At 42.1% G+C, this 12206-nt stretch overlaps 1 protein-coding gene and 1 long non-coding RNA gene across 6 annotated transcripts in view; one reads left to right on the forward strand and one right to left on the reverse strand.

Annotated features, from left to right (window-relative positions):
- The first annotated feature begins 4064 nt into the window (after nucleotides 1–4064).
- On the forward strand, nucleotides 4065–5298 carry LOC117282315. Its single transcript, XM_033751488.1, has 2 exons — nucleotides 4065–4628; nucleotides 4827–5298. The coding sequence occupies exons 1-2, from the start codon at nucleotides 4286–4288 to the stop codon at nucleotides 4967–4969; spliced, it is 486 nt and encodes a 161-aa protein (XP_033607379.1). The 5' UTR covers nucleotides 4065–4285; the 3' UTR covers nucleotides 4970–5298.
- A 2746-nt stretch (nucleotides 5299–8044) lies between these two features.
- LOC111864566 overlaps nucleotides 8045–12206 on the reverse strand; it is a 12209-nt gene continuing 8047 nt past the window's right edge. For 2 of the 5 annotated variants that reach the window (XR_002842822.2, XR_002842820.2), the window contains exons 4-5: nucleotides 11258–11788; nucleotides 8045–9276 (exon numbers count right to left, since the gene is read on the reverse strand). This is a non-coding gene — a long non-coding RNA (uncharacterized LOC111864566). The remainder of the gene's footprint in view (nucleotides 9277–11257; nucleotides 11789–12206) is intronic. The other 3 variants (XR_004513037.1, XR_002842821.2, XR_004513038.1) reach the window with 3 other exon arrangements.

Raw genomic sequence — 12206 nt, forward strand, 5'->3', positions numbered from 1 at the left:
TGGGAGGCTGCCCTCGCTAATTTGAGGGGAGCTCGGGCTAGGGTGGCAGCCAGGTACAGTGCTGGGAGAGTTTCGCGTGGGGGACTCGGTTTTACTCGTAGTTTAGTTTAGCATCCGCTGAGTTCTAAGTCACGCCAGCGCTCCGCCAAGCTCGATCTCAAGTGGTCGGTACCTCTCATCATTACTAAGTTTGTATCGCCGGTGACGGTCCTTCTGGCCAACCCTGAAACTGGGGTTATCATAAGAAAAGCCCACATATCACAACTCAAGCCATATATTTTGGCGGGGTAGTTACTCGTATATTCAGCTTGGTATGTTGAATTCATTATATATTCAGGGTGTACATAAAATTATATTTTATATATGTGTTGATGATTACCGGGGTTACACACTTGTTGATTACAAAATACATATTAAAACTGGCAGGAATATGTGGATTCTGTAACGTTAATAATGTACGTAACATCAAACTAACTTGTGAGTGACGGAAAGCCATAAAAGTGAAGTACAAAATACTCGCTCGTCATGTCATAATTGTCCTTAGGTTTCCAAGCAGTATACATAACACATGACTGGCGAGCGATGACGTAACGTGCTGACTGCGCGTTCTGGTATGAGCCAACTACATAAGCACGGCTAGGGAGTATCATCGCACTCAAGGACAAACATAGATAAGGGCTCTCAGCTGAGAGGTACAGCGAGGTACAGTGCTTGGACCTGCCAGAAGACCACACTTTTCTTGGGCCATTATCTCCGTAACCGTTCAACTTTGGACATAGGTGTTTTGGGTTATATCGGCATACTTTAACATAAGGAACACCCTCCCGAAGTTTGGCACATTCCTCCTGGGACACCCTGTATATTCAGGGTGTACATAAAATTATATTTTATATGTGTTGATGATGGTGTACGTTCCAGGTGGAGACTTAGCCCTGTCCTCCTTAACCCTTACCATTCACTTAGCCGTGTCTTCGGGGAGTGCGGGACCCCCGCCTTTTGGAGGGCTCATCAGCGTCGAACAACATACGCCGCCCCGCGGCGACGTCTTCTCAGTTGCTTGCTGCTCCCGGCCGGTGCTCCGGATGGGCCCTATTTCCGACGGTGCTGGGAGTGGTTTACTGTGATTGCCGAGCAGCGCTAGGGTACGTCTGCATTGGGGACTGTCAATGCACGGTGGACAGCCAATTTGGTGATTTCGGCTGCCGTGTGTATCACTACGAGACTGCGGTGCGGAAGGTTGGGTAATGACCCTGGAACACCCTATGGATTTTGTGAACACCGGGAGTGATTAGACGCAACAGCGAGAACTAGGAGACGGAAGCGGCGTCCCCCCCCCCGGCAAGTTAAGGGGGAGTCTCAGCTCACCCTACTGGAACTCGAACACCGACCCCTCTGTCTTCCAGCCCGTAGCCAGTCATTACACTGGCTACGCTATCCCGGCTCTCACAATTTCTCNCAACAATGTGTATTTACAAATACTCTCCAGCACAGTAGTAACGTAACAATAGCTTCTTATAAAATCTGTCATGTGTTAGCTAAAAGGAAAAAACCTTTCAGTGATGGGGAAATAGCTAAAGAAGCTATGATCAGTGCTGGCGATGGTCACAAAGATAAATCTGCACTTATGTCTTCCATCAAAGGACTTCCAGTTGTCTCACCAAACTGCTGCTAGACAAGTTGAACAGATTTCTGATAATGTGGAATCTCAAATACATCAGGATTTGAAATCGTGTGAATATTTTTCACTCCAGCTTGATGAAAGCACCGATATATCTGATTTTGCACAATTACAGGGTGATTCAGAAAGATGGACACAATTTCAATTGGCTATATTTCCTGAATTATATGTTGCATTTGAATTCTGTAAATTACACTTGATTATACATACATGGAAGTTTACAGATGTTCAATGTGCCCCCCCTCCTCCGGCTGCACGGATAACATCTAGACAGTAGCTGAATTCATCCTACACTCGATGACAAATATCTTGCGTCACTGAGTTCACCGCAGCTGTGATAGTTTCTTAGGTCATTCAAATTTGTGGGAAGAGGTGGTACACGCCACACAGTTGTTTGCGATAGTCCAAGTTCTCTACTAGCACTACGGGTTGACTTCATTGGGCTGCGCTCAAAGTTCACTCGAATGCACTCCACGTTCTCCTCCGATACACGCGATCGGCCCGGGACGCAGTGATGGAGGGCACTAGCGGTAGTACTAGAAACTTTGTAACATCCTCTTTCAAATGTACTTTACAGAATTCAAATGCAACATACAGTACAGGAAATATAGTCAATTGAAATTGTGTCCATCTTTCTGAATCACTCTGTATATGTATTTGTTATAATGGTTTTTGGCGATTTTACGGTAAAGGAAGAGTTCGTTAAACAGCTGCCACTTCATGAACGTACTAGGGGAGAAGAGATACTTACTGTGTTCCTTATATTTATATCAAAACTTGATGTTATAACTACAGATGGGGGGCCGTCAAGTACTGGTAGGATGGGTCTCTTGCTCTTTGTGCTAAGGATGAATCATTTCCCAATGTTTTTTCTTATCACTACATTATCCGCCAGGAAGCTTTACGCGCAAAACTTCTGAAATTCGACCATGTTATGAATGTAGTAACTCATGTGGTAAATTATATCAGATTGTCTTCTACTCGTCGATTGTTCAGAAATCTTTCGAATGTGTAGAACACTGAGCATGGTGACAATTTTCTATGCAGACATAAGGTGGCTTAGTAGGGGGAAAACACTGGAATGATTTTGCTGTCTTCTGGATGAGGTCAGGGACTTTCTGAAATCATTTCCTGGACAATACAGGTATTATCAAGAACTTGATGAAATGTCATGCCTACTAGATTTAACTTTCTTGACAGACATTACCTCAAAATTAAATGAGTTAAATCTTGAATTACAAGGGAAAGATCGTAACATTTCAAGTATGATAAGTGTAGTTAATGCTTTTCAAAAGAAACTAAAGCTATGGATTTCACATTTAAACAGAAATTCCCTTTCACACTTTTTCACATATGAAATCTGTTGTGGAAATCTTCCCAGCATCTTGAAGACTTTTTGATCAAATCTGGTAACAGAATTAGCCAGTTTTCAACATTTGAACCAGTGACAATGTTTATCAGTAACCCATTCGCTACTGTTGACGTTAGTGAACTTGGAGGGGAGTTGTGTGAGATCTTCGGAAAGTATAATCTTGAAGAATTAGAAATGGAAATTTTAAATTTCCAAGAAGACATATCTTTGAAATCCTCATTTGCAACCTGTAGCAATTTCTGGACTCTGGTGGACAGGAATAAATATCCCACGATTCATAGCATTGCTCTGAAAATGTATTCTTGTTTTGGTTCGATGTCTCTGTGCGAAGTCGCATTTTCATCAACGAGCATCATCAAAAATAAGTACCGATCCTGCCTAACAGACTCACACTTAAACGATGCACTAAGAGCAGCTTGTTCCAGCTACACATCAGATTTTCGACAACTTGCAGCTAACATGCAGTGTCAAACTGAACTCTTAATTATGTAAGATTGTAAGTAAATATAATTATATAAACAAGAGAATTAGTCAGTATTAAATTTATATTTATTTTATTATTATTATTATTATTAGTAGTAGTAGTAGTATTAGTAGTAGTGTGGTGGCGCCCGCACCTCCATAGGCATCAGTGAATTGTGCCCGAGTACCCTAAAATCCCAGAATTTGAACTACCTACTGCACCTGGACCCATCCCAACACCTGAAGTGATGCCAGCACCTGTACCATTACCAGTACCAGAAATTATCACAGCACCTGAACCCATCGCAACATCTGAAACTGTCTGAACCTTGCAGCCAATCCAAGACTCAGAAAGAATTGTAGCTGGAACCTCCACTAGAAGAAAGAAAGCAGAATATGCAGGGTACTGGGCATTTCAGCGGAGAAGGTCACAAGAATAAGAGTATTTCTGGATGCTACTTGGTGGCCCGCTGTTCCTCAGCCTCATCACAATCACTGTGTGTGTGATCGTGTGGTGCCACCTTTGGCGGGTTTCATACAGGGAACATGAGAGACACGGTGGTCAAAATGGAAAAATCGACAAAACCAAGTGCCTGGGTCCAGGAGGAGCTTCACACATTCTGAGGTAGGGGAAAAACTTGTTCAGTTAAGGAATGAGTTGGATAAAATTAGCATGATTATGAAGGCTCAGGGAGAATGTTGTAATCAGTTACTCAGTGATTCCACCAGGACAATTGAGATGGAGGAGGAAGAACAACCTCCCCACTTTCAGAATGAGGAACTTGTTGGTGAGGGCAGAAGAGCAATACCTCAGAAACCAGCAACTTCAGTATACAATACCGTTAAAAGTAGAGGAAGATGATGACGAAAATGATGACCACTTTAAGGATCAATTGAATTCCATGAGGACAATGGAGATTGCAATAGATCAACATCTTCACTTTCAGAATGAGGGGGATTCAGCGAGAACAATGGAGGACGAAGAGGAACGCCCTGTTCACGTTGACAATGAAAAATATTCAGAAAGTTATTTTGCGTTGAGGAGAGAACAGCAACTGCTCCGATTCCAAGAATGCGGGGTGCATATCATGCCGCCTGTAATAGAAGAAGATGAAGATGAAGACAAACACGGAAATGATGCCAACTTTCAGGATCAGCTGAATTCAGTGTGGACAGTGGAGGACAAAGAGGAACGCCCTGTTCATGTTGACAACAAAAAATATTCAGAAAGTTATTTTGCGTTGAGGAGAGAACAGCAACTGCTCCGATTAAAATAATGCGGGGCGCATATCATGCTGCCTATAATAGAAGAAGATGAAGATGAAGACGAACACGGAGATGATGCCAACTTTCAGGATCAGCTGAATTCAGTGAGGACAATAGAGATGGAAAAGGAACAACCTCCTCACTTTCGGAATGAGGGGAGTTCAGTGAGGAATTTGAAGGTGAGGGCGTGATGAGCACTCCCTCAGATTCCAACAAAGAGAAATGCCGATAATAATGGAAGAAGACGAACAAGATGCACATCCTCAGGATGAGGTGGATCCTATGAAGATTAAGATGGAGAGCTTGCCTTTGATTATTACGGAAGAGATAGAAGGCCATCAGGCAACCATGGAGTCCCCTGTCGAGATGAGGGGACGAAGGGAAGCTATATTGCAGCTTCCAAACCTACGGTCGAAAAGAAGAAGGAACTTCCACTGAAGATGGGAGTGGGTATGGCACAACCCCCAAATCTCAAGGCAAGGACAGCCAAGGCCGTGTCTCAGAGCAGCACGTACCACAGGCCTGGACGGAGTAATGTGAAGATATATAGCGAGAAGATGGACTATAGCAAGATACAAGTAAAGGCCAAGGGTGACACCTGGAGGAAGGCGCCAGCGACAGAATTAAAGCACACTGCAAACCCACCTGGCACGGAGCGTGACTAGCTGTGATTCTGTAGTCCAATCCAGACTGAATGAAAGCCATCCAGCCTCCAACAGTCATGGCAGTCACACAGACAAACGATGTGCTGTACAGGATCCAGGGGAACCGTCGATCGAGGATGCTTCTGGTACTCCTGGACCAGCTCGCATCTTGTCAGGGAATTGCTCAGGATGAGAGGCCTTAAGAAGTGAGTAGCAGGAGGAGTAGAAGAGGAATTACCGCCAGAATCGAGTCACAGGGATGGAAGACGAGGCCCATTTCTGACGCCAGGAAAACAGCCCCGGAAGAGACAAAATGGCCTTATGGCTGTAGGCTTGTGGGGAGCGATGTGGCATGTGAACCACTGCTAGGCAAAGAAAGAGAAAGAAACGGCCGTTACTAGGCAACGTCACGTAAACAGCGACAGAGTAACAGTGCTTTCTGTGTGTACCATACCGAGGTGGTAGAAGCAGGCCTGATAGTGTGGAGTTAGTTAGTTAGTCAGTCAGTCAGTCAGTCAGTCAGTCAGTGGAGTGGAGTCAGTTGGTGAGTGAGTAAATTAGTTAGAGGACTGCTACCATTCAGTCGTTGTGACCTGTTGCTATGTGAAGATGGTAGCGTCCACCGTTTGTATAACAACACAGCTTGCCTCAAACATCAACAGGACGACACTGAAGGATCTTATTCTCCAAACAACAGAACCACAAGGTGGCATATTCTTGGCTTCCTTCAAAGAAAAGAAATAAAAACGACACAAACCAATTTGGTTTAAAAACTTAACAAAATTTTCTTAAACATATTAATTGTAATTTATAAATATTTGAATGTATTATTATTATTATTATTATTATTATTATTTGTTAGAAACATTAGATTTGGTACTCATTGTATTATAACATTTTATGTTTATAATAATAATTCAGAAAATATACTGTAACAGTGGTTTCTGATTGTACTGATATCCTTCTCAGACTTGTGGAAAATTAGAAAACCTCATTAATGCACTAGCTGTGAGCATGCTAGACAATAGCAAAACTACCCCTCAACCAGACAACCCCAATACAAGAATTAAAATGATACCTAAGAGAACATAAAAAGTATATGTGTTACGCCAAGGGACATAAAAGTAGAATAAATGTGTGTGTGTGTGTGTGGGTGGGGGATATGATATTGAGACTAGAACTAGCCACTCAGTTCGGCAACGAGATTAAACCAATCTAAATGAAGCTAGCAGTTGGAAGCAGTATGTTTCTTCAAAATGCTGGTTCCTATCTAGGAAATTACACAGCGTCACATTCCAGAAAACGGTAATCTGAAGCTCATCCATGACGAGTACCATGTTCTGGAATTTAGCGCTGTGTAGTTCGGTTTAAGCCTATCGACATTTCGGAGGAATGTGCTGCTTCAGTTCTTGAAGTTGATGAGTAAGTGAAACAATGGATCTTTACGAAGCCAGCCCGCGGTATCTGATTGCACTCAGTATCACTGAATATTACTGACAAGTGTGCATCTGGAGCGATTTCAGATTCAAGTAACTCGACATGTTTTTAACATGGAACAAGAATATGAAAGTGAAGCCAGTAACCATTTTACTGTAGGGCCGCACCATAGCTCAAGTGGTTAGTCACTGGCTTCCCACTGTGGCGGCCCGGGTTCGATCCCGGATCTGGTCACGTGAGATATGTGGTGGACAAAGTGGCACTGGGGCAGGTTTTCTCTGAGTACTTTGGTTTCCCCTGGTAATCTTCATTCCACCAACTGCTCCACAATCACCCTTGCCTATCATCTTGGGCTGGTACAATAGGCCAGAAGTGGCCGCAGTACGAGGGACTTAGTCCCACCCCACTAGCAATAAAAGGAAAAAAAAAATTCATTTTACCGTAGGGCATCACCACTACTTCATGTCTTGAGTTGGATACCCGCCCCTAATGCTGGCTGCCATTATGTTAATTTGATACTGACCACTGAAGAGATGCATTTTACTTTGTACAACACCATATACAGGGGCATGCAGTAGTGTAGTTGAGGCAGTATGCTTCAATCTGGTAGGTCACAGCTTCGATTCCCCATGTCATTGGATTTTTCAACTGGCCTAATACTTCCAGCCGCACTATGGCCCTGAGGTCGACGCAGCCTCTTAACAGAAATGAGTACCAGAAATCTTCCTGTGGACATATAAGGCTGACAATCTCAATGCCATTCAAATTATTTTGCTTTACTGCTTCAAGATGCATGAAACCAGTTTCAGCTGGTGCTGAGTGAGCATTACTATAAAAGTCAAAGACATTGTACAGACAATAACCTGTTCTGAAATAAGATCTCCATAAATGTTAATGTCACCTTTGTGAATAAATTTATGTTTTAAATATATATATTTAACATTTATTTTTGAGAAGAAACTTGTTGTGAATTTTAAAGTGTAATGGACAACTCTAAAGGGTATTTTACTTTTTAAATAATCATAAAATCAATTTTGTAATTCACCAAATCATTTACAATTTTCAAGCAACATACCATTCCTGACAAGTCATCTCTTTTGTAGAAGTTTCAGAAACCTTTTGTTAAATTACTGGGTCTCAGTCCCTCACACCCCAACCAGAGAGACCTATCAACTGCCAGGGTGGGGGGTGGGGGGGGTTAAGTATGTCACCCCACCACAGATTCCTGAAGAGGAAACAAAATTGAAGAATAAAGGGAATGTACCAAACATTAATAAAAATTAAAATTAAACAAAACCATTCTTCTATCCTGACTACTCTAGGGCGACCCAGTGCTGTTTCAGCGTAAACTTGTAAGAAACATTTCTCGCCCCCCCACACAAAAAAACAGTGGGCTCATGTGCAGCCCTTTCTGAGCCAAGATATTAGGAATAAACTTTCTTCTTTTCCTCCTGTTCATTCCCTTCATGATTCTTTATGAAGATCCTGACCTGACAGTTGTGCATTCCTGGCCTGAAAGCGATAACATCTCTGAAATGAAATAACTGAAATTACAGCAGAAGATCTGATACGCCACATCTGTTTCACTGTCCTCTGGTCGTGTTGCATTCCCAGCTCCCACTCGGTTCTGTGTTTCTGGCAGGCATCTTTCCCGTGGTCCTTGGTGCTTTGCCATGGGGATGTAAACATGTTGGGTGGGTCCCTCCCTCTCAAAATGGCAGAACAACACTTTTTATTCCCGTGGTTTGTGAGAATAATGAATTATGCTTTCCGAGGACCGTTGCCTGGCAAAAGTCCAGCAGTACGGGTGCGACTTCCTACCTGCAGAGAGAGGATGGCACTGTTCTAAGGGGTAACGGTGTTAAATGCTAGCACAGTTGATCTTTCATCGCCATCCCAGTGACATTAAGAAAGCCACTGAGTCCTTTCACATAACAACATTACATTTTCAGCAAATACAGGGTGTATCGATTTGGTGGCTGTAAAAAGTGCGGTTTGTTTCGTCTCGCTCATTCCTTTCCTCTAGGCGCCTGTAACAGCAAACAGCGGTAATTACACTATGCACCACCTACTTTAACATTAAAATCTTTGATTTTTTGTGTTCCGTATGATTCTCACAATAAATAGCAATTTTCACAGCTGAAAAATATATTAATTTAAGAAACACCCATAAGAAATTCATCTTCAATTTCACCATTAGGAAAAAATTCTTTGGACAGCACCCAATGTGTTCAGTACGTGCTTTCTATTTAATCGCTATTAGGGCCTTGCGCGGTGCTGCCACCTAACGCAGACATCCTTATCAGCCTGGCAGGAGTTCGCGACATCTGTTGCATCTCCTAGTAACCGCTCTGTGAACACGGATCCCATATAACAAGGGACTCGCTGACACTTCACATTCTTGTGTGGCAAACAGACTGTAATACAAAAGGAAAGTAAATTGAGATTTACTGAAGTTGCTGATTGCATGAAAGCTATCATGGGTCCAAGTTCGTTCAACTAAACATGACAGGTCCTAGCAAGAAGATGATTGGAAGTGATGAGGTGTTTTATGAACTGTTACAAGCGAGTGAATATAGTAGTGAGAGCAAAATAAACGTGAAACTTTCGTCAGGTGGTAAACAAAATGTCAGCTCTGGAGTAAATGGAAGGGGGGGGGGGGGAGNGCCCTTTGCACACGGGGCCACCGTGGTCGCGCCACCACGGCAGCGCGACCATGTGCACCATTGCGTTTACATGGACTCTTTCACACTGAGCGATTTGTGGTGGTGGAAGCTTCGTTGGTGGCGCTTCCAGGAATGCGGTGGCCAGAGGATGCGATTTTACGAGCAACCAGGCTGGTCATGCCACCATGTCAGTCCACTGTCCGATGTTGTGTCTTTCACACGGTAGTGTCCAATAGAGCCACTTGTATTTTACTTGTTTAGTTCAGCAGAAGCGCCACTTTGTGGCGCGACCAAGGTGGCCCCGTGTGCAAAAGGATACAATTTGAGCTTCCAGCAGAAGCACCACTAACGGTGGTGCGACCACAGTGGCCCCATGTGCAAGGGGCCTAAATGACACATTTAAATGTCCAGGAGACTTTCATCTGCCACTGCAGGGGAGATAAGATCACGGAAAAGACTACTTGACTGGTTAAAAAACCATTCTACATGGGTCAGGTAAGTAGGATGTCCCAGGGGGAAAGGTCAATATTCTGTAAGGTCACAGTATCTGCCATTCTAAGCAGAATAGTGTACGTGTACAAATGTCCTACTCCCAGTGGCTTCTGAGATAAGAGTTATAAAACTGTACAGTTGCAAAATTGTTGATAAGAAAGAGATATTACGTAATGTTTCTAATACCGGTATATATTGTTCAAGCGAAAAATGTTGGTACAGTTTACCTAGTATAATCCATTTTTGAAAATTACACCATCAACATCAATGCACTTTGCAACTCACGTGAGCTCATGGCGTGTTGCTCGTCTGCAGGGTGTACAGTGAAATAGCTCTATCTCGGAATACGTTTCGAATAGGACATGTACATATTCACTTTTTTTCTTAGAATGACTAATACCATGTTCCTCCTGGGATACCCTGTATATGCCAATATGCAAAGCAATTTTGCACCATTACAGACACCACGATGCACTCTGCTGACATGTAAACCCCGACTAAGTGATAAAAAAAAATAATTTCACAAGCTAATGTAGGTTTCATTAACCGTATTATTTCTTCTAGTTCATTAAAATTTCTTTCTATTAATACCATTTTTTGAAAGGGTTGCAAAAAGGAAGTATATAAATAATCTGTAGGTCTCTCATCTATTAGCCACATTAGTTTATCACATCATGTGATCTAGAAAGATATTATTAAATGAGTTTACAATGTCTTCATATTTCTGGATATTTTTGCCTGTTATCTTTAAATAAGTTACATTAGTGGATACATGATCATTTCTGGTTCCGTTCCTTATGACCTTCAAAGCTGCCCTAGCCTGATTATTGGAAGTTGCTACAATTTTATTAAAATACTTTTTCACTCTTAAAATATCCCTATTTATGTTACAATACTCTCTGTGGTGTGCTTTTAAACTGGGATTATTATTCCAAGTTTTTTTGTAACACATGATTCTTCAGTTCCTGACGTTACCCATAATTGATTAATATATGTAGTTCGTGATTTCAAAATCTGATAACACAAGGTAAATATCCTAAGATAGATATTTAAAAATTATTAAATATTGTATCTCCATCACTGTCAATGATCATCCCATAGCTCACAATTACTAAGCATTCCAAATAAACCTCACAGTTCAACTCACTCCTGCAGCGGATGTACTTACAACTTTCCAGCTATTTAGATATCAATTGCATGAACAGGGGAGCCCAAATGAAACATCTGAAGTAACACATACCTCAGGGGATGGACAGGCTGTGCACTCCACGCTCACTCACCAGCACTGCTACAGGACCGTGTAAGATCTCGGGTCTTCACAGCAACGGTGAGGAAGAGAACTGTCCACAGGGGTGTGAAACCATGCAGTTTGATATAAGTTTACTGACATTTCAGAGGACTCTGCTTACTCTTTGAAGATGACAGTAACATGTTCCCCTGAAATGTCAGTTCTAGCAAACTACAAAGGGTCACATCCCAGAATGTGCAGGACTTTCAACAGAGAGAAACAATTACAGTTCCTTCTAATGGTATTTCCAATCACTGTGACAAGTACAAGAGAATGACACTGAAATCATAAATGCCTTATAACTGCACTTACAGTGAGCATGGAAATTCAAGTCAGCTCCTGCTTCTGAATAGCCAACCACGCCACATACACACACACAGACTCTTAGCCACTAGGAAAGAGGAATCTTCCTTAGAGAATGCAAAGTTCTTGACATCCTCTGTCACTTGGAAGGATAATTTCTTCCCTACTGTCACACAGGAACTGTGAACAAACAGTAACAAATGCGTCAGGCCTGACGTTTTCACGGCGATCCATATTTATTACGGGTTAGTCCATGTGAAATCATCCAGAAAGGTCGCTCACCATTTTTAAAAAAAATTATATTTTGTACACTTATTTATACATATTTTCATACTACAAAAAAATTTTTAAAAAAATTCTAATCCGCTCAGTTCTCTCGGTACAGGCGTTTTTATAATGCGAAAAAACGCGTTTTCGGCTGAAATGGAGGTTTGCGTTATCTTCCATATCTCGATAACTATTGAAGCTACAGACTCCAATAAAAACGCTATTTGTTCCTCATGATATGGACTACAAATCATATTATTACAAGTTTTTACTCAGCTCACTTTCTGTAGGTGTAATTAAACTTGAAACTTACCTATCGATTTTGGGAAAA

The sequence above is a fragment of the Cryptotermes secundus genome, unplaced genomic scaffold (assembly GCF_002891405.2).
Source record: "Cryptotermes secundus unplaced genomic scaffold, Csec_1.0 scaffold2642, whole genome shotgun sequence".
In the NCBI taxonomy this organism is placed as follows: Eukaryota; Metazoa; Arthropoda; class Insecta; order Blattodea; family Kalotermitidae; genus Cryptotermes; species Cryptotermes secundus.